The 27,433-nt window shown below is 37.5% G+C and overlaps 2 protein-coding genes across 11 annotated transcripts in view; one reads left to right on the top strand and one right to left on the bottom strand.

Moving 5' to 3' along the window:
- Nucleotides 1-3,308: 3,308 nt before the first annotated feature.
- On the bottom strand, nucleotides 3,309-10,995 carry TRMT5 (tRNA methyltransferase 5). Of its 3 annotated transcripts, none has more exons than XM_036919355.2 (5): nucleotides 10,874-10,995; nucleotides 9,096-9,751; nucleotides 7,093-7,217; nucleotides 4,356-5,010; nucleotides 3,309-4,007 (listed from the first exon to the last, which is right to left on the bottom strand). In XM_036919355.2, the coding sequence occupies exons 1-5, from the start codon at nucleotides 10,945-10,947 to the stop codon at nucleotides 3,922-3,924; spliced, it is 1,596 nt and encodes a 531-aa protein (XP_036775250.2). In that variant the 5' UTR covers nucleotides 10,948-10,995; the 3' UTR covers nucleotides 3,309-3,921. The 3 variants fall into 3 exon arrangements, with proteins under 3 accessions (XP_036775250.2, XP_036775263.2, XP_036775254.2); XM_036919368.2 differs by having other exon boundaries at nucleotides 10,813-10,939; XM_036919359.2 differs by having other exon boundaries at nucleotides 10,680-10,909.
- SLC38A6 (solute carrier family 38 member 6) overlaps nucleotides 10,976-27,433 on the top strand; it is a 70,847-nt gene continuing 54,389 nt past the window's right edge. For 4 of the 8 annotated variants that reach the window (XM_057488396.1, XM_057488397.1, XM_036919402.2 and 1 more), the window contains exons 1-3: nucleotides 10,976-11,222; nucleotides 12,355-12,485; nucleotides 14,274-14,347. In XM_057488396.1, coding sequence (XP_057344379.1) covers nucleotides 11,118-11,222; nucleotides 12,355-12,485; nucleotides 14,274-14,347 — 310 coding nt within the window. In that variant the 5' untranslated portion in view covers nucleotides 10,976-11,117. Of the gene's footprint in view, nucleotides 11,223-11,569; nucleotides 12,282-12,354; nucleotides 12,486-14,273; nucleotides 14,348-27,433 lie in introns of those variants that run through there. The other 4 variants (XM_057488400.1, XM_057488398.1, XM_057488401.1 and 1 more) reach the window with 4 other exon arrangements.

Genomic DNA, 27,433 nt, shown 5'->3' with positions numbered 1-27,433 from the left:
GTGCCACGTACTGTACTTCATTCTTTGTGTGTTATCTAATCCTTACAACAGTGCTAGTATTATTTTCTTCATTTTAACAGATGAGAAACTGAGGCAAAGAGGTTAAGTAACTTGCCAAAAGTTTAATACAACTGAAATGAAGCAGAGTTTGGGTTTGAACTCAAGTGGTCAAACTCCAGAGTCTATGCTCTAGAGATGACTGTCAAACTGTCAAGTGAACAAACAGCTGTGTACAGCAGTCAAACTTTTTAAGACTTCTGGAAAATTTTACAGATCATGCATCTAGTTCTTTTATGGGATATAAATGACATCAACTAAATAACCTTGTTGATATCTTTGAGAGAAGTGAGAAATTCTTTATGTACTACATAAATATTAACTATACTCCCTTTTAAACAGATTAATGGTATTAAACACATTTACATTGTAGTTGGGATGCATTATTACTTTAGTATTACTTAATTTTATTCAAAATATTTGATCTAAGCTTCTCTTAGAAGTTATCTTTAGCCCGTGAACAAGTAGTCTGATAATCGTTTTCAGAATACAATTAAGGTGGCAGAAGACTTGTTACAAAGTTAGTAACAAAATTTAAAAATTGTATCTAATGAGCTTTCCAGCTGTCATTTTCTGGTGGATTCACCGAGAGTTCTGTTACACTTCACATCAAAAGGTTTAGGGTGGGTCAAGACTGAAATAATGAAATGATCATACATTTCACTTATTCACTCTGAGGGACCAAGGGGAAGGGTTAAAATATTAACATTCATATACTGCATATTTTATCTAGGGTGATTAAATAGATGAAAGAATCTTACCACTTTAGATGTATGAGTAAGAACATCATTTGTGCCCACACTTAATATTCACGACCTAGAACATCAGTGTACTAGGAAAAAATTTCTTACTCCTACTTGCAAATTAATTCTCTTAACCTAGATCAGAAAGTAAACTATGGAGCCCTGGCCAAAACCAGCTGCTGACTATTTTTGTATGTTCCATTAGTTAAGATTGGTGTCTATATATTTCTTTTGGATTTGAAAAAAGCCAAAAGAATAACATACTTTTTTAAATGTAAAAGCATACAAATTCAAATTTTAGTGTCCATAAAGTTTATGTATTATCTATTGTTGCTTTGGGGCCACTACAGCAGAGTTGAGAAGTGAGAGACCTTATGGCTTATAAAGCCTAAAATACTCTGACCCTTCACAGAAAGTTTGCTGAACCCCTGACCTACATGCTCACTTGGAGAGGAAAGGAGGGAGAAAACTGTAGGTCCCAAACCAGCAATTCCTAGGTGAACTAGTCCCAAGGTTTTCCAAAATAGGTTGGGTTAAGTTTCAAAACAATTTTAAGTGCCTTAGGTAAGGAATGAAGACTCCAGTTCATTACTTCCCTACACTTTTTACCATTATCACTTTCATCTATTTATGCCTGGCTTCTGAAGGCATTTGTGTTTGTAGATCAGGGGACCTGACTTTTTCTGTAGGGCCAGAGAGTAAATATTTTGGGCTTTGTGGGCTAAGAGGCAATATTTGAGGACATCACATAGGTACTTACATAAAAGGAGATAAATTGGCATAGTTTTTTAAATTAACAAAATTCAAAATATAATTGAATACATTTTTTATAATGTATTTTTTGGTGAATAGCATTTCCCTTATTGGGGTTCTAAGTGTTTATCAAGTCAATTGTAAATATCACCTGTTAATGATTACCTGTAATGAATTTTGTACATTTCATCTTTAAAAATGTCTTTTTCACACAGATAGTGCTAAATATTGGTATTCATCCAGGAACATATGATTTTGAGTATTCATCACTTGGAAGGCATTTGTAAAACTTGTTAAATTCTCCCTTTGATATTTGCTCTTTAGCATGTCATTTTGGTAGCACATTAACCACTGCCTGTTGAAGATGAGGTGGAAGTTCAATTGCAGTTAAATGGATTTTGAAATATGTAAATTTCCTTTGTATTTGCACCAAGTCCCACAAATGCTGTATTCAGAAAATCTTTCAACCACTGATTTGTGTGAGAATGAAATCGTTTCATTTTAATTTTTGACAGCATGAGAAATGTATAACAGGATATTGTGATTCAAATGTCAGTTGTTGGATGACTACCACATTATGTTTCACATTAAAGTTATGCTTGCCTTTTAAGTTGAAATCTTTAAGAAATACTATCGAGTTTCTAGCAAAAGCTAACTTCTAGTCATTCATTGATCTAAAATAGTGTTTGAGTGATTCTTCTTAAGAAAAAATTCAGTCTTGACCTTGAACCTAAAATATTGCAATCAAACTTAGTTCAAGTCAAGAAATTCAGCTTCAATTTCTAACAGGGACTTGAAGATGGCTAAAGTCCATGAAAACAAACGAAGTTTACCATTGACACTACTGGTTCAGTAACACGATAGATTTAAGTAATTTCTGCAAGGTACTTGCTGGTGAATAATACAGTGAGTAACTATAGGTTTTAAACACTTAAAATTTTCACAAGCTTTGTAAGTTTATCCAACTAGGTCTTTTTCTACCTCACACACATTTTTACCACCATCAGCTATAACACATCTTAGCAGATTCTACTTCAAGTTGTACAGAATTAGTGTTTTCTCAACTTTCCTTGAAAATATCTACACATAGCTGTTTGATGCAGAGTATTCTGAAACTAAGTTTTCAGTAACTTCAAACTCAGCACTGATGCCTCAAATAAACAAGAACTGAGGAGATTAGTAACATCTATCAACTTGTCAAGAGTCAAAGAACCACTCAGACTCGTTACCTTTTAATTGGCTATTGATGTTAGACTCCCAGTGTCCTCAACTCTTTGAACAATTGTTCTTGCCAAAACGCCAATAGTCTTAAACAAGTTTACTTTCTCTGAACACAGTTCTTTGGTTGCTGCATTCAAACACAACTCACCATCCCAAATGGCTTTTCTTGCTTGACTTACAAAAGAGTCACTTTGTTAGCCTCATTTTCAATTTTTGTGAGGAAATTCTGCTATGAAGAGATATTTCCAAATTTAAATTTCTAATTTTTCTGATTGATAGTTGCTTGCCTGTAAGTTGGAAATACTGTAATGGGTGCTTTTGCTAATGTCAAATGTATATTGTATCTTATCTCATGTATAGATGTTTTTTGTCTTCTAATATCAAAATAATTCATACTCCACTGTGCTAAAAGCACATATATAGTGTGCTGAGCAGCAATATGAAGTGGTAAGAATCACATAATCTCTGTGTGGCAACTAACTGCTCAGTTGTTATACCATGAAAGCAGCCATGAAAAATATGTGAACAAATGAGCATGGTATTTCCAATAAAACTTTATTTAGACACTGAAATTCAAATTTCATGTAATTTTCCTGTCACAAAATGTTATTCTTTGGATTTTTTTTCAACTATTTATAAATGTAAGAATCATTCCCAGGTCACTTGCCATATAAAAACAGGTAGCAGGTCATATTTGGCCTGATGGACATAGTCTGCCTATATCCCTTTATCTAAATATCATTTTTTATTTTATAGTGATATTACAGGGGTAGTAAAGGATAGCATACTTACATAAAACTTAGCTATATGATTCAACAAAGGACATTTGCAGTGATATTAGTGTTTTCCTAGGTAGGATCTATTTATTCTACTTCAAAAACTATTTTCCCAAGACATAAAAGACAATGTTTAAACATTTATATAATAAAAATTAGATATAACTTAGATTATGAAATTATAATAATTTAGATGACATATTTAATAGACTCACTTAAATTTTAATTTGATAATACTCAATTTATAAAACAGCAAGGACAAAATAAGACAGAAAGCGTTCAAAATTAAACAATGTTAAAATTTTATGAAGTTATACAAATTATTTTTCATTACATAAAGGTATAGTGGGAGATCAAGAAAACATTTCCAGTCAAGTAACTGAATAAATTTGTGTTTTTTCCTCTGAGAAGGCTTTACCCGTCTTCTGGCGTTTAAGAGGTGGAGCCTCATTATTCTCTGTAACAAACAGAAAAACGTATTAGGTAAGATACTTAACATTTGAAAATACTTTGAAAAAGCAAATAATATAAGCATTTTAAAGATTTTATCTACTTATACATGAAATAGTAACATTCCTGTGTACTTTAATGAAATAGTGTTCTAGACTGAACACTGTGTCATACTAAAATTGGGAAAAACTAGTCACAGTTCAGTGGCAAGCGGTCTTCAAATGAAATACGTAAAGAGTTAGCTTGACCTTTAACCAAATTTAGTAATACAAAGTATATATAAATATATATGTAGCCCAAGAAAGCTAAGTGAAAGGTATTATAGTTTACATTTAATTTCCTGGAAATTGCTCACCTAGATTTAGGGTCTGGTTCTTGTAGAGTATAGCAGCAGGAATCTGAAAGGTGATGCATAACATTTCTTTGTTAGGGGCCACATTTCTTACTAGGTGAACTGAACTGCATGCCTCCAAGGAAATGCCTAACACAGCTCCAGCTCTTTGCTGAACATCCTTAGCAGGATTAGCATCTTTGGAAAAGCTGTAGCAGTGCACTATGGGAAGGAACTCATTGCTGCATGGCGGCCCATCTAAAAGCGATTTTAATGCACTGAGAAACTCAACGGCCTTTGCTGGCAAGTTCATAACAATGTGCACTGAATGCTTTTTTTCTTGTGACAGTGGTCCCAGCTGCTGCATGAGCTCTTCTCTGACTGGTCCTTGGAGGAAGTCTTCTCCATCCAAGTTAAAGACTTTCACCTTTTGGTCCACTTTGTTTAATTTACAGTTATGTGATAGCCATTTATGGGATTCAGGATTGAGATCATTGGCAAATACAGTGCAGTTTTTCTTTGCTACTGGAATGGCAAAGGGCCCAACCCCAGCAAAAACATCAAATAGGACATCTCCAGGCTTGAGAAGTTCTGTGATACGACTGTGTTCTGTAGAGAGACGAGGATTCCAATACACTTTTGAAAAATCAAATTCGTATGTATAGCTGTTTTCTCGAACCTGAAAAAAAGTATAATTTTGGTTAATCTGCTTAAGTCTTAAATTCCAGTTGCTGATATTGGATGTGTGCACCTACGCACATACACACATTTAATTTTACTACTGTTAAGAGCAAGTAACAGTGCATTTAAAGACATTTAAATTAGAATTTGGTGTTTATGCTATACTTGAAGCCAGTTAATATCTTGCATTAGACTTTTTCAGGAAAAAATTCATTTCTTCAAAGTCAAATGGCTCTCCACCTCATCCTAAAGGGCTATAAAGTGGCTCCTAAGTCATATGAGAGATATTTCAGATAGGCCAATTGCCTGACTTGATTATACTCTTGTTATATCACCTGATGGAGAGGAAGAAAACTGTAATTTGAAACAATACTCTGTACATATCTTCATGCTGGATAGCTAAGCTGCAGAGAGCACTTCCACACAGCAAACAAGCTTCCCTCCTTAGTTTTCAGTTTGTAAGAGGGAGGCATGATAGATGTGTCACTGAATTTGAGGTATTTCAGTATGTTTTTAGAAGTTACCTGGACTTTGCAAGTTTCATGTACATAAATTAGAGCCAGTTTATAGAACAGATCATTCCCCTACTCTCTCCTTGCCCAAATTTGAGTTTTTTCATAAGTAAACTAAATATATACAGTGAAACTAAGTCTCGAACAAAACTAGACAAAAAAAAAACTTTGTACCACTTCTTTTGGGACTATCATAAACATGAGAGAAAAAAACTAAAATTATAGTCATGGAATATGACCTTGCCATCAACTTAAGCCCCTTATTTAATAGATGAAGAACCAAAGCCCAGAAAGTTCCTAAGTTCTATAAATCTGACAGAGATATGTATCTTCTATATTCTGCCTTCATGGATCTTAATTCCAAATTTGTGCATATTTTTCTCCTGACCACATCAGATGCATTAGCTGTATTACTAAGGTTCCAGAGTTGGAAATGTTTCTTCATGATTCTGCCAACTTAAAGTCTTTCTCTATATATAACCTGGAAGGTTTAAATATGTCTTGGGGTGCTTTCCTGAAATCTCCTTTCTACTTCCCCATTTAAGCTTCATGTAAAGCACAATTTTAATATAAAAAATGTAGCTTCTAAGTATCTTTCTGGATTTACTCATGCTGTCTTTGATACCTCACTCCCATAGCCAACATAACTCAGCCCAATTCACTTTCAAAAACAAATTTTAACTTGTAACACACACACAGTACTTTAATGTTGCATGAACTCCTAAAGTTAAAATTAAACGTGATTCTGTTTGGAGCAAAAAAATTGTTCCATAATATACAAAGAAATTGTATACAAAGAAATATACAATACATGTAAAATATATGGTATAAATATGAAATAAAAAATATGTCCTAAGAAAAAACTTATTGACTTAGAAAATCAATCACAAGGTATTTATAAAATTACAGAAGTTTCTCAGAACTTTCAGATCTTCTCTATGAAAAGAATGATGTTACCTGTTATCTTTAAGAGTCATAACAAGTGATAATATGAAAAGTATAAATAACAAAAATGACCAGTAACACCATAAAAAAGTGCCCACTGTTACTATTCTGCTGTATGTACATATTTACATATTTAATTAAAATGGAATTATGCTATATATACTGTTCTATAATAATTTTATCACCTAATCTGTCAAAGAGCAATTATTTTAGTAAGTATGGAACTAAATAATCTCTAATGATTATATCATTTGTTATACCAGAATTTAATCAATTCTCTACTGATGAATATTTAGATTTTCTTATTTATTTGTTGTTATAAAAATGATGAAGAGCCTAGTACATAAATCATTACAATTCTGTCCAGTTATATCTTTGGGGTAACCTCCTATAAATGGAATGGTAGGTCAAACAGTTTACCTATTCAAAATTGCAATATATTACCATATATTCTTTATGAATGTGTCAAATCTGTACTTGCACCTATGATACGTAAATGCTCACATTCTTACATACTCATCAATACTCCATCACTATAAGTACTTTTTATCTTTGTCATCTATTCTGACCTAAACATTAATCTTTATCTGCACTGTACTAGGGGACCACAAAATACTCCATACCTTGGTCGTCATGTTCTCCTCACCAGATAGCACTTCCATTTGGAAATTTCGGAATGTGCTATCAATATTACTGGTTTTATTTACTGCTGAGGTGATTCCTGGATTTTTGTCAATCATAACTTGGCCTAAAAGAAGAGAATTCAGAATAAACATTGCTTATTGGTTGCAGTTAACACTGCAAATCTGAAATGGAAATGAACTGTTTTCTTTTGGTTTATAGACAAAAACTGCATCTACTTTATGTAAAGTAGCATACAACTCTAAGAATTCACCCATTTACTAAAGTTAATGTCTGATAGCCTTCAACACAAACACACAAAAAATATGGATAATTTTAAAAGAAAAAATTCTTGAGGAATTTGGGTCAACCTAGCATTTTTCCATGTTTTTTTTTAAAATAAATCATCGTAAATGTACCAATACAACAATAAGCAAAAGGGCACTGGTAAAGGATAGAAAGAAGAAATATAAAAGATGTGGCAACAAATGGTCTCAGAAAATGCCTGTGTGTCCCCATTGGCCTTAAACCAAATGTGTGTTTTACTGTGCACTTGAAACAGATGCTTCTACTTCAGAAATATATACCAGTAAAATAATATTTTCAAATAAGAGAAACAGACTTTAGAGTATTTATCTAAATAAAATGCTCATTTTACTTAAGTTGTTCTTTTTGTCAAATAATTTGCTAGAGCAGAAATAAGCTACAGATAATAAAATATACCAGAAATGGTATGTTGATGCCTTTTAACCAAAGTCTATTTTGTTGGTCAGCACTTAAAAAATTTGTAAGAATCTGTAAGCTATTGCATTGCATAAGGAAAGACAACTTTATTTGTAAGTTAGTGAAAACTCATATAATACAATTATGCTGAAATACAACGAAAATTTTTCTCGGATAATTAGATACCTGATTTTGAATATGATAGTATCAATAAGTTGCAGCCAATCATTGCTGTTATCCTGTTCTGCTTCAGGTATCAGAATACAATTTTAAAGGTACACAAGTTAGTTGAAATGTGGAATGAAGTAAGAATAGTAATAATAAATAATAATAAACTACTCTGAAGGTCTAGTAAAAGCTTTAAAATAACCAGTGTAAGAAAATGTCCCACTTTTTATCTGTGAGTGCCCCTTTATGAAAAGGACCTTATAAAATAGGAATGCCAAAAGGAATGTTTGAGTTAGGATAGACAATGACTTGTAGCAAAGCCGAGACTTAACATTTGCACCCAGTCATATTTAAGTATTTATGTTACCACTATGCATTATCAACCCCTTTCATCAATAAAAATAAAATGCATAACAGCATATTTATGAACTACTACCCATGCAAAATACTACACACTACATTTTAAAGCTGGAAATAAATCCCAGAAGTTCTGATAATTACTTAATAAAAGCTATCTGGAGAATGCATGGACATCAAATATTTATATCAAATATTTATATTTATTATTATTAAATACAATTTTGATTAGTCTTCTACTTCTCTCTTATCCAAATAATAAAAGACCCAGGCTCAAAGTTGGGGCTACAGAGGTATAACACACACAAGCATTATTTCTAAAAGTCTAGGAGCACTAAAAAACAATGGTGACTGGTATATAGAAGATGGTCAGTTAATTGAATCAATAAATTAAATGAAAGCAAGAGTTAATAGTGTCTTGCACTTTTGACTAAAACACTCAAACTCCCGAAACCTACCATTCAACACAGTTCTGAAGGTCTATTAAGTCCTGTGTACCAAAAGGACAAGTTGCCAAAGAATTTTGTCAAATTGAGTGACTCAAGTTTAATTTATGCTTAAGAACTGGGTACACAAACGCTTGACCTGATATTTAGGGCTTGCTATGACTCTGGGAAGAGTATTCCAAAATGGCTCTTGAGAGTGTGTAGCTCAAGATCCAGCTTAAAATGATAAAGCATCCTGCTTCTGTAATTTGACATTTTAAAAACTAAAATTAGAACTCACTAGTATACAAATATTACTAAGTCACACCTACCAATTAAATGCTTGAAAGGTAGTTGATGATCTCGAAGGTTCAGATGGGCAATATGTCCAACTCTGCTAAACCCTGAAGTCACATCTTGACCTTCAGGAAGCACAGCTCTCAAGATTTCTTCTGACTTAAAGTTTTCATAAGTTAGTTCCAAATTATATTCAGCTATATGTGGATTGACATTAAGCTGCTTTAAAATACTAAGTTCTGCTTTTTCAAAGGAATCATCACTGATCATTTTATAGGGATCCAACATAATTAATCTACTTCCTTCATCTTCTGGATCTTCAATCACACGTTTTATGCCCGGGCGCTGCAGTGCTGCCCTTTTAAGGGGTCGCATCAATTTACTGACTATTTCTTTCCTTACTTTAAGTACTGGGATGGTGACTTTCTTCTTAAAAGCTGTCCTATCAAGTTTTGTCATTCCTCGCACATTAGAGGGTGGTGAAAACAATTCAGAGTCTCTCTGATTTGTTTCTATTTCAGGCATGGTTGAGAATCTTTTTCTTTGATCCAACAAGAAAATAATAGGTGCTCTGCTAAGCTTCTGTATCAGTGATGTCCAAGCAAGTGGGATCAACGATTCTGATTCAGTTATTCTACAGCTTTCCACTTTGAGAAGTCTTCTTGAGAATCCAAATGGCCTCCGAAAGATCCTTAAAAGAAGTATTCATTTAAAAAATGTATCATAAAGCTACAAACTTACATGGTCACAGTAGGTTGTGAGTAGGTTTCATTTTATCTAACCTGCTAAATGCTGATAATTAAAACTTTAAGTGATGAGAAGTATGCTATGCTTTCCAGGATATGATGACTCTTATTAGGAGTAAATAATAAATTTCCCCCTTCAACCCACCTGTTGCCAGGAGGAGGGCTTGGTGATCGATCCATCAGCCTCCCTATAGTCAATGAACCACTCCAACCCACAATTTTCTACAGAATACATTTGGTACCCGAAGGCAGGGTTTTGAGTTAAAGAAGCATCTCTAAATGGTCATTATGACTTTTCCAATAGCTACTGGTAAAGGATATTCTTATAGGTGCTTATTGTGTCAGATGCTTTAATAAATGCTTTACACACATTATCAGTCTTGGGATATGTGCAGGATAGCAACCTCATTTTGTAAATAGGTAAATGAAAGCTTCTAAGCAGGTTAATTCACCCCAAATCTTGTAGCGGGTAGGTGGCTGCCCAAGGATTAAAACACAGGTCGGACAGACGTCAATGCCTGTATTCTTAACACAGGGCTTACACTGTTTGTCAGTGCTTTACTGCCATAAATCCTGCCTATAACTTGAGAACCAGGCCTTTGCTGAATATTATATGCACACCCTATTAAGAGTAACCACTCACTTTGCCTTCTAGAATACCAAAGAAGCAACAGTAAGATGAAAGGGCCCTGCCCTGGAACCCTGAAAAACAATTATCAAACTTCCCGTCAGGGTTCAAATAGGGTCTAGCAGTTTGCAGCTGTTGTGACCTTGGGTAAATTATTTAATCTGAGTTTCCGTTTCCCACATGTGAAAAGTGGTTAAAGGCTCTATCAGAAAGCTTTTGAAAAGAATAAACAGATTCCTCATTACCCAATACTCGGACGCAAGCTCAGCACCCGGGCGGCGGGTGACTTCGCAATGTTTCTGAGCCCGGGTCGAACGAGTACGGCCACCGGACTCTCAGACCCTTCCAACTATCAAGGGCACCGCGGCGCCACCTCACCAGCGTCACCATCCCAGTTCCCGACGTCCTTCAGCAGCGGGTTCAAGACCAGATCCCTCACCTCATGCTCAGGAGCAGCTCGGCAATGGGTCGCTGGTGGAAGGGGCTGGCCCTGACGTCATCACCATTCGCCATCGAGTGGCGAGCGTCAATAGATCACGTCGATTCCCTCCTGTCTTCCCCGCCCCGGGGAAGTACGGGATCCCGGCAGGGCCGGGCCCACAGCTCCGCCTCTGGCGCGACTAACGGCGGCAGGACAGGGATAGTAGACTGCAGATGAGCCTGGTAGTCGGCCAGCTGGCGGCATGGAGGCTCCTTGTAGGATCATCAGCGTTGAGCAGGGCTGGTACGTCTCTGCCCAGCAGTCCGAGGAGGCGGAGGCGGGAGAGTTGAGCCCGTTGCTAGGCAACGTAAGTGCGCTCCGCGGGTGGCCAGGTTCTGACGGCTCGCGGCTTCCCTGAAGGGCCAGCTCCTGCGACCGGCAGAAGGAGGGTGACGGCACCGGGAGGAGGGAGACGCTCAAATCTGACTCGTGAGGGGTGAGAGGGCAAAGGCAGCAGCTGAGGTTCAGCTGAGATCCGGCGGAGTGCGTGAATGGGATGGCAGCCTAACGTGCCCTAGAAAGGAAAGCTGAGGTGGAGGTGCGGGCTCAGGTGGAACCGGTGCAGCGCTGTGTGGAGGCAGGGGTCCCACTGGATGAGCAGCCCCAGGGTTATATAACTCGCTGCTGTTTGTTGGTATCTTTTGTCAGCTTCCCATTTCCTCTACCAGTCTTGTGAGGCTTTTGCAAGAGTCACAAGATTTTTCTTTTCTCGACTTAGTCATTGGGGACCTATAAACTTAATACAGAGAGCCTTAGCGATGAAGGAGTGGAGGTGGCCTGGTAATAAGTATATAGCAATTCTCTGACCCTAAAGCTTGTGCAGTGGCCCTCGGCTTTTTAACTGAAGTCCCTGGACCGTAATAGTTTCTACGACTTTGCTCCTAGATGCTATTTTGGGGGAGGTGTTTTCAGAGATATCCTCGCCGGAGCAATGTGAATCGCTTCTGTTTTTTTATGTCGTTATTAAAAGGTATCCCTGACTTTTTTTTCCCATAGGGCGGACTTAATGCATTATGTTTGTAAGTAGAGATTAGTTTTGAGTCCTAGTAATTGGGGAGCAACAGTTGTCCACAGCCGTCCCAAGCGGGAACTCGGAAACTCCGCAGTAATCATGTGAGCTGAGGCCATCTCCCTCCTCTTCGTCCCCACCCCATTCCTATCAAGGCTTCATCTTTTGCAGTCCCACGGTTAGTCATGGCTCTTGCTGAAGCCCACCTGGCCTCTGTGCTGGTGGAGATGATTTTCCTAGGTAACTAGATTCCTGAAGCTGCCTAATGGGAGGTGGGAAAGAAAGGAAGCCAGTGATGGTTGAACAACCAGTCTGTCACACGATGCCTGTGGTTTGCAGGAGACTTCTCCAAACCTGGTTAGTCATTTCTTGACAAAATTTGAACTTCACCATGTAAACACTTAATACTATTAAATTTGTGTGCTTACAGGAACTTCACAGACAGGGCTCCCCGGGTGTTTCATTTGGTTTCTCTGTGTTTAATTTGATGAATGCCATCATGGGAAGTGGCATCCTTGGCTTAGCTTATGTTATGGCTCATACTGGTATCCTTGGATTTAGGTAAGTTTTTTCTTGGGTTAAAAATATTTTTTTTCATTTTGATAGTGCACTGAGAAGCAAAGAGGCTCCAGAAGCTGACTTCATACAATTACTAGTTAAATCATGTCTGGGCTTTAGCATTTTCCTGCTATTATTGCTAGTCTGTAGCTTGGAGGGATGCTGTGTAATTTGTATTTTTTATCCAAAAGTGTGGCTAATCAAAAAAAGTGGAAACTTGATCCATACTCATTTCTAACTTTAAGAACTTATAACCTTAAGAAGTGGCATATTTGTTGTGTCAAGTTGACCCAAGTGAGTTTATCAGCCATGCAGATTACTCATAAATAGTAATTTTGTAAGTGTAAATAAAGCGCATAATCTCATTTCTCTCTCTCTCCTCCCACTATTAAGTAGTCTTATTTTCCTTTCTGAGGTTAGATGTGTTCTTTGCCTGTTCCTTATCACCTTTTAAGATTCAACTCTTGCAAGTTTGTCCAAACTGAGAGACATTCCTGGCTTTTCTGTGTTTCCATAGTGCTTTGCATATTCATTCTACTATTATAATGCCTTATGATTTGTTTGCAAATTAGTTTCTCTATTAAATCTTGAAATCCTTTAGAATTGGATGTTATCCTTAGCATCTAGACCATGGTTAATACAATAAATGAGCAAGTTTGCTTTGTATTGTCAGTAGAAGCAGACCTATTTTACTAGGAAATTTAAAATAGACAATCTTACTTAGGTTTTATCATCTGCTTTTATTTTGAATTTCTTGATAAGCAAACTAACAAGTAACCCAACTTGATTTTAGGAGGTGTATTTACAAACCTTCATAATTGTAAAACTTCAAAACTGTATGGGACACCTTAGGCAAGACATAAACACAGGGCTTATTTTTTGGTTGAAAAGAACCACGTTTTATACTCCAGGGTCTTACATGCAGATGTGTGTATACCACTGTGTGTGTGCTCATTGAGTCATACCTGGTGTTCCATTTGGTGATGCTAAACTATTACTTTGTGAGGGCTCTGATGTGAGTTTACTGACAAATGTACTTTCGCCTCTCAGTTTTTCTATTTGTTATTAACAAGTACTAAGTGAACCACAAAGATAGAATTTCTTCAATTTTCAGGGAATTCCGCTGAGGAAAGCTCTTTAGAAACTTTTCCTGCCATAATGTTCTTGAGACTAGGTAGGGGATTATGCATGTTGGGTTGTTTTTTTTTTTTCACACTTTTGGTGAAAGGACCCCAGTTATTATATTGTTTGGACATTTTTCAAATTATGCCATTTGAAGTATGTTAACTGCCTTTTTTGGTTTGTCTGGTGAGTGTGTTTAATAGGTGCTAGAAAATGCAGTCCTAATTTGATATTACAGATGAAAGTATGGTAGGGAGGTACACATCCTTGGAAGGGGAAGGATGGAGGGATGTAAAAAGACAATGAGATTTCACAACTAAAACTTCTGTTTAGACTTAGACCAGGAAAAAAATAGTAATAAAAGGAAATACAGTATTGCAAGATCATTGAATGATTGAACCAGCAGTCAGCAGATAAATTTGTTTAGTTTTTTGATAAAATCTGTTTTTCTGATGTCTTTTTTTTTATTTTAAAAAGAGCATATATTCATTTAAATAAAACTTGATAAGTACAGCAAGGTATCTTCTTACTTTCTTTAATAACCATAATCCAATTACCCAAAAAAAGTTCCTGTGAATATTTGAATATGAAAAGAAGTTTTTTTGTAATGAGATGTCTTAAAAAAAGATATTTTGGGGTGGGTTGACCATGTACTCTTTTATATTTTAGTTTCTTGCTGCTGATAGTTGCTCTCCTGGCTTCTTACTCAGTGCATATCCTGCTTAGTATGTGTATTCAGACAGGTGAGTAAAAATATTATACTTATTCATATTATGAAGCAACCCTTTGAGATGGTGGTATCCACATACAGGATTCGATGTCTCAAATCTAATTTCCAGCGGGCATATATTATTATTACGTAGGGTGGTAGAAAGGAGAATTTCAAAAGGCCAAGATATATAGACCTAATCCTATAAGTAAATATCCAAGGACAGAAGGGGAAGAGGAAAAACATTCTTACCTGCCTTTCTCCACAACCTACAACATAGATTTCTGGGTTAGGGTGGATTAGGGAAAGCAACTGAAAGGTGTTCAAAGGATGCAAACCTTATGTTATGGGGATGCAGTAGATAAGTGTTCACTCTGATCCTGTTTTCCTAGGGTGATCATGTCCTTAAGAATGATCCTCCTAGATCTGTAACAGCCTTTCCTGTCTTGTCTCTGTTGGCCAGACAGGTAAGGGTGGAAGAATTAGGACTGTAGGAGGCAAGCTCACTAAACTCTGGCTTTATTTAGATAGTGTTGTATTTTTACTTGCAAGTTTAGAATAAGGGTTTTTGTAAGTGATAGAATTATATGTAATCAATACTGTATATACATGTGTGTTTTCCATTTGGAACTTTATTATGCAATTCAGTCATGTATTGAGTAAGTTCTTTCAAGTTGCAATAAACAAAAGTATATGAGGATCACGGGAAGATGGGAAGATGGTGGCATGAGTAGTTCAGAGGAAATCTCCTCCCCAGAACATATATATTTATGAAAATACAATAAATACAACTATTCCTAAAAGAGACAACAGCCAGGATACATCTACATTTGCGAGAACTCAACATCACACAAAGGGGGTAAGATACAAGCCGCGGCCAGGCGGGACCTGAACGCTCCCCCACCCCAGAACCCGGCGGGAAGAAAGGAGTCGGAATGGGGAGGGAGTGAAAGCCCAGGACTGATAAACAAGCAGCTCTAGAAATCCGCACCTGGAGCGCAGACACAAGGTGCACGGGGTGCTGGATATTAGAAAAATGGAAAAGCAAAACCTGTGGGCAGGTCCCCACAACCAGCACCCCTGAGACAAAAGAAAAGCGAGTGCTTTCTGCAAGTCTTAAAGAGACAGGGACCACATAGCTAGACGAAGTCATCCTGGAACACTTAGCCAGCAGCTGGGAATCCCAGGGAACTTTAGGCGCCCTAAACCCCAGGGAGGCAGCACAGCCCTGAAGTCCCTCACGACACTAAGTGGCTTGCCAGTTGTTCCTCCAACTGGCGCGGACCAAAACACACCAGCCCAGTAGCAGGAGAGTGGCAGCGCATGCCGGGGGCAGTGGCACCAGAAGGGACCGAGAGAGGCTTGTGCGAGCCCGCAGCAGCAACGACCGAACAGCCCAGGTGCGGCTCGCATGCACCGGCAGCAGTGGAGCCAGAGGAGTCTGGGAGAGGTCTGCATGGGAGAGCCCCACGCGCACCTGCAGTGGTGCCAGAGGGAGTAGGCGTGCTCCCAGCAGCTGACCGGAATCCCAGCCCAACGCACAGCCATCCAGGCCAGACCCAAAGGTTGCTGCTGGCACACAGCTGCCCGGCAGGGGTGTTGCTATCACGCAGGGGGGGCACTTGGTATACCTGCCACTCCCCGCAGGGCTCCGCGCTGCTCTGATGGGGACCCCACCCACAGCAGCTTAGGGGACTAACCCGGTGGCTGCTCCAGGAGTGTGGGTAACCGACACAGGCAGCGGAGAAGGGCAAGGCATCCAGCAAGCACGAAAGGACTTTCTTCTCCCAATGACACACCCGCAACCTGCCTACAGCCACTGCTATCACCATGAAAAGGCAAAAAAATTTAGTCCAGTCCAAGATAGTTCAGACAACACCTGAGAGAGGATCTGCAGAGACAGACCTAACCAGTCTCCCTGAAAAAGAATTCAAAATAAAAATCATAAACATGCTGACAGAGCTGCAGAGAAATATGCAAGAGCTAAGGGATGAAGTCCAGAGGGAGATTACACATGTCCAGAAGGAGATTACAGAAGTGAAACAAACTCTGGAAGGATTTGTAAGCAGAATGGATAAGATGCAAGAGGCCACTGATGGAATAGAAACCAGAGAACAGGAACGCATAGAAGCTGATGCAGAGAGAGATAAAAGGATCTCCAGGAAAACAATATTAAGAGAACTGTGTGACCAATCCAAAAGGAATAATATCCACATTATAGGGGTACCAGAAGAAGAAGAGAGAGAAAAAGAGATAGAAAGTGTCTTTGAAGAATAATTGCTGAGAACTTCCCCAAACTGGGGGAGGAAATAGTTGCTCAGACTACGGAGGCACACAGAACTCCCGAGAGATGGGACCCAAAGAGGACAACACCAAGACACATAATAATTAAAATGGCAAAGATCAAGGACAGGGACAGAGTATTAAAGGCAGCCAGAGAGGAAAAAAAGGTCACCTACAAAGGAAAACCCATCAGGCTATCATCAGACTTCTCAACAGAAACCTTACAGGCCAGAAGAGAATGGCATGATATATTTAATGCAATGAAACAGAAGGGCCTTGAACCAAGGATACTGTATCCAGCACGATTATCATTTAAATATGAAGGAGGGATTAAACAATTCCCAGACAAGCCAAAGTTGAGTGAATTTGCCTCCCACAAACCACCTCTACAGGGTATTTTAGAGGGACTGCTCTAGATGGGAGCACTCCTAAAAAGAGCACAGAACAAAACACCCAACATATGAAGAACGGAGGAGGAGGAATAAGAAGGGAGAGAAATAATCATCAGACTGTGTTTATAATAGCTCAATAAGTGAGTTAAGTTAGACAGTAAGGTAGTAAACAAGCTAACCTTGAACCTTTGGTAACCATGAATCTAAAGCCTGCAATGGCAATAAGTACATATCTTTCAATAATCACCCTAAATGTAAATGGACTGAATGCACCAATCAAAAGACACAGAGTAATAGAATGGATAAAAAAGCAAGACCCATCTATATGCTGCTTACAAGAGACTCACCTCAAACGCAAAGGCATGCACAGATTAAAAGTCAAGGGATGGAAAAAGATATTTCATGCAACAACAGGGAGAAAAAAGCAGGTGTTGCAATACTAGTATCAGACAAAATAGACCTCAAAATAAAGAAAGTAACAAGAGATAAAGAAGGACATTACATAATGATAAAGGGCTCAGTACAACAAGAGGATATAACCATTATAAACATATATGCACCCAATACAGGAGCACCAGTATATGTGAAACAAATACTAACAGAGTTAAAGGAGGAAATAGAAAGCAATGCATTCATTTTGGGAGACTTTAACACACTACTCACTCCAAAGGACAGATCCACCAGACAGAAAATAAGTAAGGACACAGAGGCACTGAACAACACACTAGAACAGATGGACCTAATAGACATCTATAGAACTCTACATCCAAAAGCAACAGGATACACATTCTTCTCAAGTGCACATGGAACATTCTCCAGAATAGACCACATACTAGGCCACAAAAAGAGCCTCAGAAAATTCCAAAAGATTGAAATCCTACCAACCAACTTTTCAGACCACAAAGGCATAAAACTAGAAATAAACTGTACAAAGAAAGCAAAGAGGCTCACAAACACATGGAGGCTTAACAACACGCTCCTAAATAATCAATGGATCAATGACCAAATCAAAATGGAGATCCAGCAATATATGGAAACAAATGACAACAACAACACTAAGCCCCCAACTTCTGTGGGACACAGCAAAAGCAGTCTTAAGAGGAAAGTATATAGCAATCAAGGCATATTTAAAGAAGAAAGAACAATCCAAAATGAATGGTCTAATGTCACAATTATCGAAATTGGAAAAAGAAGAACAAATGAGGCCTAAGGTCAGCAGACAGAGGGACATAATAAAGATCAGAGAAGAAATAAATAAAATTGAGAAGAATAAAACAATAGCAAAAATCAATGAAACCAAGAGCTGGTTCTTTGAGAAAATAAACAAAATAGATAAACCTCTAGCCAGACTTATTAAGAGAAAAAGAGAATCAACACACATCAACAGAATCAAACGAGAAAGGAAAAATCACAGTGGACCCCACAGAAATACAAAGAATTATTAGAGAATACTATGAAAACCTATATGCTAAGAAGCTGGAAAACCTAGAAGAAATGGACAACTTCATAGAAAAATACAACCTTCCAAGACTGACCCAGAAAGAAACAGAAAATCTAAACAGACCAATTACCAGCAACGAAATTGAAGCGGTAATCAAAAAACTACCAAAGAACAAAACCTCCGGGCCAGATGGATTTATCTCGGAATTTTATGAGACATACAGAGAAGACATAGTACCCATTCTCCTTAATGTTTTCCAAAAAATAGAAGAGGAGGGAATACTCCCAAACTCATTCTATGAAGCCAACATCACCCTAATACCAAAACCAGGCAAAGACCCCAACAAAAAAAAAATTACAGACCAATATCCCTGATGAATGTAGATGCAAAAATACTCAATAAAATATTAGCAAATCGAATTCAAAAATACATCAAAAAGATCATCCATCATGATCAAGTAGGATTCATCCCAGGGATGCAAGGATGGTACAACATTCGAAAATCCATCAAAATCATCCACCACATCAACAAAAAGAAGGACAAAAACCTCATGATCATCTCCATAGATGCTGAAAAAGCATTTGACAAAATTCAACATCCATTCATGATAAAAACTCTCAACAAAATGGGCATAGAGGACAAGTACCTCAACATAATAAAGGCCATATATGATAAACCCACAGCTGACATCATACTGAACAGCGAGAGGCTGAAAGCTTTTCCTGTGAGATCGGGAACAAGACAGGGATGCCCACTCTCCCCACTGTTACTCAACGTAGTACTGGAGGTCCTAGCCACGGCAATCAGACAAAACAAAGAAATACAAGGAATCCAGATTCGTAAAGAAGAAGTCAAACTGTCACTATTCTAGATGACATGATATTGTACATAAAAATACCTAAAGACTCCACTGCAAAACTACTAGAACGAATATCGGAATTCAGCAAAGTTGCAGGATACAAAATTAACACACAGAAATCTGTAGCTTTCTTATACACTAACAATGAACTAATAGAAAGAGAAATTAGGAAAACAATTCCATTCACAATAGCATCAAAAAGAATAAAATACCTCGGAATAAATCTAACCAAGGAAGTGAAAGACCTACACCCTGAAAACTACAAGACACTCTTAAGAGAAATTAAAGAGGTCACTAACAAATGGAAACTCATCCCATGCTCCTGGCTAGGAAGAATTAATATCGTCAAAATGGCCATCCTGCCCAAAGCAATATACAGATTCGATGCAATCCCTATCAAATTACCAACAGCATTCTTCAATGAACTGGAACAAATAGTTTAAAAATTCATATGGAACCGCCAAAGACCCAGAATAGCCAAAGCAATCCTGAGAAGGAAGAATAAGTGGGGGGATCTCACTCCCCAAGTCCAAGCTCTACTACAAAGCCATAGTAATCAAGACAATTTGGTACTGGCACAAGAACAGAGCCACAGACCAGTGGAACAGAATAGAGACTCCAGACATTAACCCAAACATATACGGTCAATTAATATACAATAAAGGAGCCATGGACATACAATGGGGAAATGACAGTCTCTTCAACAGATGGTCCTGGCAAAACTGGACAGCTACATGTAAGAGAATGAAACTGGATCACCATCTAACCCCATACACAAACGTAAACTCCACGTGGATCAAAGACCTGAATGTAAGTCATGAAACCATAAAACTCTTAGAGAAAAACATAGGCAAAAATGTCATGGACATAAACATGAGTGACTTCTTCATGAACATATCTCCCTGGGAAAGGGAAACAAAGGCAAAAATGAACAAGTGGGACTATATCAAGCTAAAAAGCTTCTGTACAGCAAAGGACACCATCAATAGAACAAAAAGGTATCCTACAGTATGGGAGAACATACTCATAAATGACAGATCCGATATAGGATTGACATCCAAAATATATAAAGAGCTCACATGCCTCAACAAACAAAAAACAAATAATACAATTAAAAAATGGGTAGAGGAGCTGAATAGACAGTACTCTAAAGAAGAAATCCAGATGGCCAACAGGCACATGTAAAGATGCTCCACATCGCTAATCATCAGAGAAATGCAAATTAAAACCACAATGAGATATCACCTCACACCAGTAAGGATTGCCATCATCGAAAAGACAAACGACAACAAATGTTGGCGAGGTTGTGGAGAAAGGGGAACCCTCCTACACTGCTGGTGGGAATGTAAATTAGTTCAACCATTGTGGAAAGCAGTATGGAGGTTCCTCAGAATGCTCAAAATAGAAATACCATTTGACCCAGGAATTCCACTTCTAGGAATTTACCCTAAGAATGCAGCAGCCCAGTTTGAAAAAGACAGATGCATCCCTATGTTTATTGCTACACTATTTACAATAGCCAAGATATGGAAGCAACCTAAATGTCCATCAGTAGATGAATGGGTAAAGACGATGTGGTACATATACACAATGGAATATTACTCAGCTATAAGAAAAAAACAGATCCTACCATTCGCAGCAACATGGATGGAGCTAGAGGGTATTATGCTCAGTGAAATAAGCCAGGCGGAGAAAGTCAAGTACCAAATGATTTCACTCATATGTGGAGTATAAGAACAAAGGAAAACTGAAGGAACAAAACAGCAGCAGAATCACAGAAACCAAGAATGGACTAACAGTTACCAAAGGGAAAGGAACTGGGGAGGATGGGTGGGAAGGGAGGGATAAGGGCAGGGAAAAAGAAAGGGGGCATTACGATTAGCATGTATAGTGGGGGGGGCACGTGGAGGGCTGTGCAACACAGAGAAGACAAGTAGTGATTTTACAGCATCTTACTACGCAGATGGACAGTGACTGTGAAGGGGTATGTGGGGTTGACTTGGTGAAGGGGGGAGCCTAGTAAACGTAATGTTCTTCATGTAATTGTAGAGTAATGATACCAAAATAAAAAAACAAAACAAAACAAAAGTATATGAATTACAGAAATGCATTAATAAAGTTTCTCCTTTGGCGTTAAGAAATACTCTGTGTCCATCAGTCCTGGTGTTTTTATCTGTCTAGTCTCTTTCAGTTAGGGTGCCAGAATCATGTCTTCAGTTCTTACATAGATGAATTCACTTTGCTCTGTTTGGTCTTACAGTTTTCAGAGTTTAAGAAGCAGAATAGATAAAAAATAGATAAAAATGGGATTATCCTGGCTGTAGGTGAGAGAAGCCCAGTGGTGTATCTTGACAATTTTAAGACTCTTCAGAATGTAGTTCTAATTCCACAGCTCTTGTCTATTTAATCTGTCCATGCATCAGACACAACTGCAGATGTCTTTACAGAGAGATTTTCAAGCCTAAAGACTTGTGATTCTAAGAATCTGAGGTGGGATTCAGGAATATGTTTTTAAAATCCTCTAGGTGATTCTGCAGAACTGCTTTTGGATCCATAGTTCTTAGCTCTAAATTGTACTTGTAGTACCTTTGGACATGTAACCTCTGCTTCCAAATGTATGCCTGTGCTTTCAAGGGGTTTGGGTAAAGTCCAGACAGATTAAAATACTAGAAAACAATGCAATGATATTAATTTCAAAGTAACAAGTTCATAACAGCATCCCAAATTCAGGAATAATAGCATTTAATAAGGGTGTGTGTAAGTCCTGCTGAAACTTGACTGGCATTTAATGCCATGTTTTGAAATTTTGCTTCATTGTGTGAAAATTGTTTTTACATAATTGTAACAGCTTATCTAACATCTTAGTAGGTTATTTTATTATGGATTCTATTAAAAGATTAACATATTAGTCAATTATGTGGTAACTATATCTTCATGAGCCAATGCATTTTGATTTATTAATTTTAATTATATGGTAGTAATAGTCTATGACTTTTTTAAAGCAGTGCTTATTGTTTTGTTCTCCTTCATGTATACTTACTTTTAAAATTCTGACACTGTTGTTCTTTTCTGTACCTTTGGGGCATTTAAAGTGAAAACCTCTGTTTCTGTTTCTTTTTTCTTTTTCTTTGATTGTAGATTACTTGGCCAATGAACTAACTTCTTCATACTGCTGATGCCCCTGCCTTCAGTTGATTGAATTCCTTCAGTCAGTGTAAAATTATCTGTGGAGGTAGGCTTTTTAAAAAAAATACATACATGTATACACACACACACACACATAAAAGACTGGAGAATAACGTGTAGCTAAAGTTTCACCTCAGTTTATTGGACTGTCCGTAAGGGAGTATTATGCTCAGATCCAGTGGCCGGAGAAAGAGCTATCATAAGTCCTTACCAAATAACTTCCTCATTTATTTGCCTGGAATGTAAGAGAAATTTTTATCTTTATAAAAGCAAAGGATTTCTTCATAGGAAATACTGCTATTTTAGATTTTGTATACGGTTATGGATCTATCAAAACTTTTCTTGGTTGCTGAGATAGCATATAAGATACATTAATTTCTCTAGCCTTGATTTGTCATCTATAAAATGGTAATGATAATACTTTCCTCTTGGGATTGTTGTGAGAATGAAATATGTATATAAAGTGTCTGGGCCTTGGTAAATGCTAGCATATATTATTATGAGTTCTCATCAGGGCATAACTCATTTGTAAGGTATTGTGCACACTGCTATCTGAGAAATGGTTGGCTTAATTTCAATTCTTTGGGGAAACTTCTGTGCTCTGGAAATAAACCCATAGCTCCCCTCCTCTGGCTTCCACATCACTATCAGGAAGAAGGATTGAGAGTTTTAGAGCTCAGCATGCCTTGGGTCAAATCCCTACTCCTAGTTCATGATCCCCATGACTCATTGCATTGTTACCATTTCTTTTCCTTGAGATCACTTGGATTAATGCCATTATACTGCTTATATCAATTTATGTCAGCCACTGTAAGAATTCTAGGTTATCCTTCATTTCCCAGACTCATCCCATATGGCTCTGTCATACTTTTCCTGACCTCATCTCCCACGCCATCCCTCAACTCCTGAAACCCATCATTATGTTCTCTAGAATTCATGGTCAATCACTAGCAAAACCCCTGTGTCCTCAACTGTTTTCTGAACATTTCCTTTAATTTCTTACCCTGAAGAGACTTAGGTTCTTTCACTGCTTTCCCTATAGTCCTCTCAAGTGGCTACTTGTCCATGTCCCTCTTACTAGTTGAAAGATTGGATTAGTGTCTTATTTACATCTTATTTTCACTTCTGAAAACTGGAATGTAAGAGAAATACATTCCACTCTCTCTCAATCTCCAGTTTTGAATCTCATCACTGTGTATCACCTAATGCTCTACTTAACTGTTACCATCTACAGACTCAGTCACCTTATGTCATTTTGTGATAATTTTAGCTCCTACTGTCCTTTCAGATTCTGCAGTATTACCCCTGTTTTAATTCTGGGTGATTTTAAAATCCATGTAGATAATTCTTCTAATACTTTCAATTCCTTAACCTTTTCTAATGATCGTATTCCCTACTGACCTCAGCTCCTCATTTCCATGGTCATGCCATTGATCTTGTCAATACCAAAATTCCACCACCTCCAAAATCTCATTTTCAAGAACACTACCTCCAACCACCACCATCTCTTTATCTTTTTAACTCACTGATCATATCACCTTTGTACTTTCCCTCTCTCTCTAGTGCTACTGTATTTCCCTTTTTTATCCATTTGAAGTTTCCTGGTATGTTATTAAAACCACTCCATTGCCCTTCCCTGTCATCATCTTACTCCCTGGGCAAAACTCCAACCATGGCTAAATGTAACTCTACTTACTTCACACATGCACCAGTGTAGCTGAATGTTACTGAAGAAAAACACCTAACCATGCAGATTGGTCTCACTGTAATTCAATGTCTAGTGGACTGATGATGCTGTCACACAATTCTTATTAATTTCTTTAGTTCATTTACTTGCTTACACTGCTGTCTCAGAGATGACTTTTGCAGATCTTCTTTCTCTCAAACTTCTAACACATTCTCTTTGATTTCATTTTTACTTAATATCCTCACTTTTTCACTGAGAAAATAGAAGCAATTATAAAAGAACTATGTAAGTTCTTGTCACCACTTCTACCTCTCCATCTTCCTCTGTGCCATATACTCTAGTATTTTGGATTAACTCTATGTTCCTATCCAAGCTCCTCCGCTTAAGACCCCTCTCCTTCCACCTACATCCCTCCAGCCACTCTCTTATTTTTCATCATCTTTGTCCCTTTACAATTTACTTCCTATCAATTTACAAAGAGTCTATAATTTCTTCCACTTTAAAAATGACTCCATGTGCCTTCGGTATGCTCCATGATTTCCTAGCAAAATTCCTCAAAAGTTTATATATACCAGATATTTCCCCTTCCTCCTGATGTCTCAAACCCATTCCAGTCAGATTTTCTGCTTCATTCCACTGAAATTACTGTACCAGTGACATCCACTTTGGTAAATCCAGTGATCAGTTCTCATTCTTCACCTTAGTTGACTATTCAGCAGCATTTGACATAGCTGATCGCTCCTTCCTGTATGAAATACTTATTCACACTCTCTGCATTTTCTTCCTATTTCACTGAATATTCCTTTTTTCTTTCTTTTGCTGAATCCCTCTATCTTCTGAACATTGGAGTATCCCTGGGACTATTCCTCTAATTTCTTTTATACTCACTCTTGGCCTCATAATGACCTTAAAATTTATATCCCTAGCCTGGATCTTTTCCCCTGAATTTTCAGTCTCATATCCAACTGCCTCCATGACATCTGCACTTGGATATCTAATATATATCTCAAATTTACTAAACTGTCCATCTTTGCACTGTTACTCACTTTCCACTCCTTTTTCATCTAAGTGAATGATAATATCCTCCTTCTAGTTGCTCAGGCCAAAGATCTTGGAATTAGTCTGGACTCTATTTTTTTTCCAATACACCAAATGCAAACTCCAAATATTAAGTATCTGCTCTGTAATATTGAAGGCATAATGTTGACATAATAATTGTGAAAGCCATGGTGCAAAGGTGTGGGGGCCGCCATTCAACCCAGCACTCTTACTACTTGGTATTTACCTTCATGAGTGGAAAACTCAGACCAACACAAAAACCTGCACATGGACGTTTAAAGCAGTTTTATTTATAATTGTCATGATTTAGAAGCAACAAGATGTCTTTCAGTAGGTAAATGGATAATCTGTGGTCCTTCTAGACAATGGAACATTATTCAGCACTAAAGAGAAATGAGCTATCAAACTATGAAAAGACTTGGAGGACCTTATAAATGAGTATTACTAAATGAAAGAAGTCAATCTGGAAAGTTATATCCTATATGAGTCCAACTGTGGCATTGAGGGAAAGACAAAACTATGGAGACAGTGAAAAGATCAGTGGTTGCCAGAGGTTAGAGAGGAGGGAGGAATGAATAGGCAGAGCACAGAAAGCTTTTAGAGCAGTGGAACTATTCTGTATGGTACTATACTGGTGGTTACAGGTCACTGTTCTTTTGTCAAAACCCGCAGAATATACAACTCCAAGAGTGAACTCTAACACAAACAATGGACTTTTGTGGATAATCATGTGTCAGTGTAGGTTCAGTTGTAACAAATGTCTCACTTTGGTGGGGATGTTGGTAATGAGGGAGGCTGTGCATATCTGGGGTTAGAGGGGATATAGGAAGTCTCCATCCTTCCTGCTCAGTTTTTATGTGAACCTAAAACTACCATAAAAATAATCTATTAAAAAAATTATGGAGGAAAGAAAAAAAACTCAAAGGAAAAGAGGAAGCAGATAATACAGAGCCCAGATGAAAACTTAAATAAAAACTGTATTTATTAGCTTCAGAGAACTAAAAGAAGATATTGCATCCTTGAAACAAGAACAAGAAATTATTAAAAAGGTATAATCAGAGAATACAAGAGTCCTAGAAGTAAAAAATAAAATTTTAAATTAATTTAGTAATTGGGTTGAAAGAGTTGAGGAAATTTTGAGGGCAGAGGTGGAGGGGAAATGACAAGGAACTTGAAACTGGGAGAGAAAAGGTAAGAAAATTAGAGGATCAGTTCAGGAGGTTCAACATGCAAATAATAGGTATTCTATAAAGAGGGAAGAGTAAAAGTGGGATGGTGGAAAATTATCTACCGAGTAATACAAGAAAAATTTGTGTAACTGAAGGAAATTAGTTTCTAGATTGAAAGGATTCTTCCAATATAATAATTGTAAAATAATTCACACCAAGACACATCATTATTAAAAATCAGAAACCCAGTTTTAAAGATAGTATCTAAAGAGCATTCAGAGAAGAGAAACAAACAAAAAAATTCTTGTACAAAGGATCAATAACTATAATGGCAAAAGAGTTCTGGGAAATATTATAAATAAGAAGACTATAAACCAATATCTTCCAAATTCTTGGGGAAATGATTTCAATACAGAATCCTATACCCAGTCAAACTTTCTTTTACATGTGAAAGTAGAATAATGACATTTTCATACATTCATGAACTCAAAAAATTATCTCCTATGCACTCTTACTTAATGAGCAGTGGAGGATACCATTTACCAAAGTTAGGAAATAACAACAACAACAAAAAATAGAGAATCTACCACATGAGAAAAGTAAAGGCAATTCCAGGACAACTGAGCAGCAGATCTAAGGGCCACCTCCAGATTGGAGTAGTTCTTTTCAGAAAGGCACAGTCAGCTTTCCCGGCCCCGCTTGCCCTCGTGATTGTGTTCAGGATGGAAACCCTTTTCTTTTTTTTCTTCTTGAGGTGAGTGACTTCCTCATTTGTCTGTCTAGCTCTAATTTGCACTACCAGTATCTGCGTAGGATTTAACAGTCAGGCCTGGCTGATACAGAAGTCTAAGAATCAAATAATGGGAGACGGAAACAAGGTATCAACAAGGGGAATAAAAGTAAGAAACAGGTCAAGGAATGTGGGGTTGCTGATGGCTGACTAAATGTAGAGAGTAAGGGAAGAGATGCAAAGTGTATCTCCCAGATTTCTGGCACTGGTCACTGGATTAATGATAGTGTCATTAAATGGAGATAAGAACACAG

Source organism: Manis pentadactyla, chromosome 11, assembly GCF_030020395.1.
Source record: "Manis pentadactyla isolate mManPen7 chromosome 11, mManPen7.hap1, whole genome shotgun sequence".
Classification (NCBI taxonomy): domain Eukaryota; kingdom Metazoa; phylum Chordata; class Mammalia; order Pholidota; family Manidae; genus Manis; species Manis pentadactyla.
Note: the sequence above shows the minus strand (reverse complement) of the source record. Positions and strands in the feature narration are given on the sequence as shown.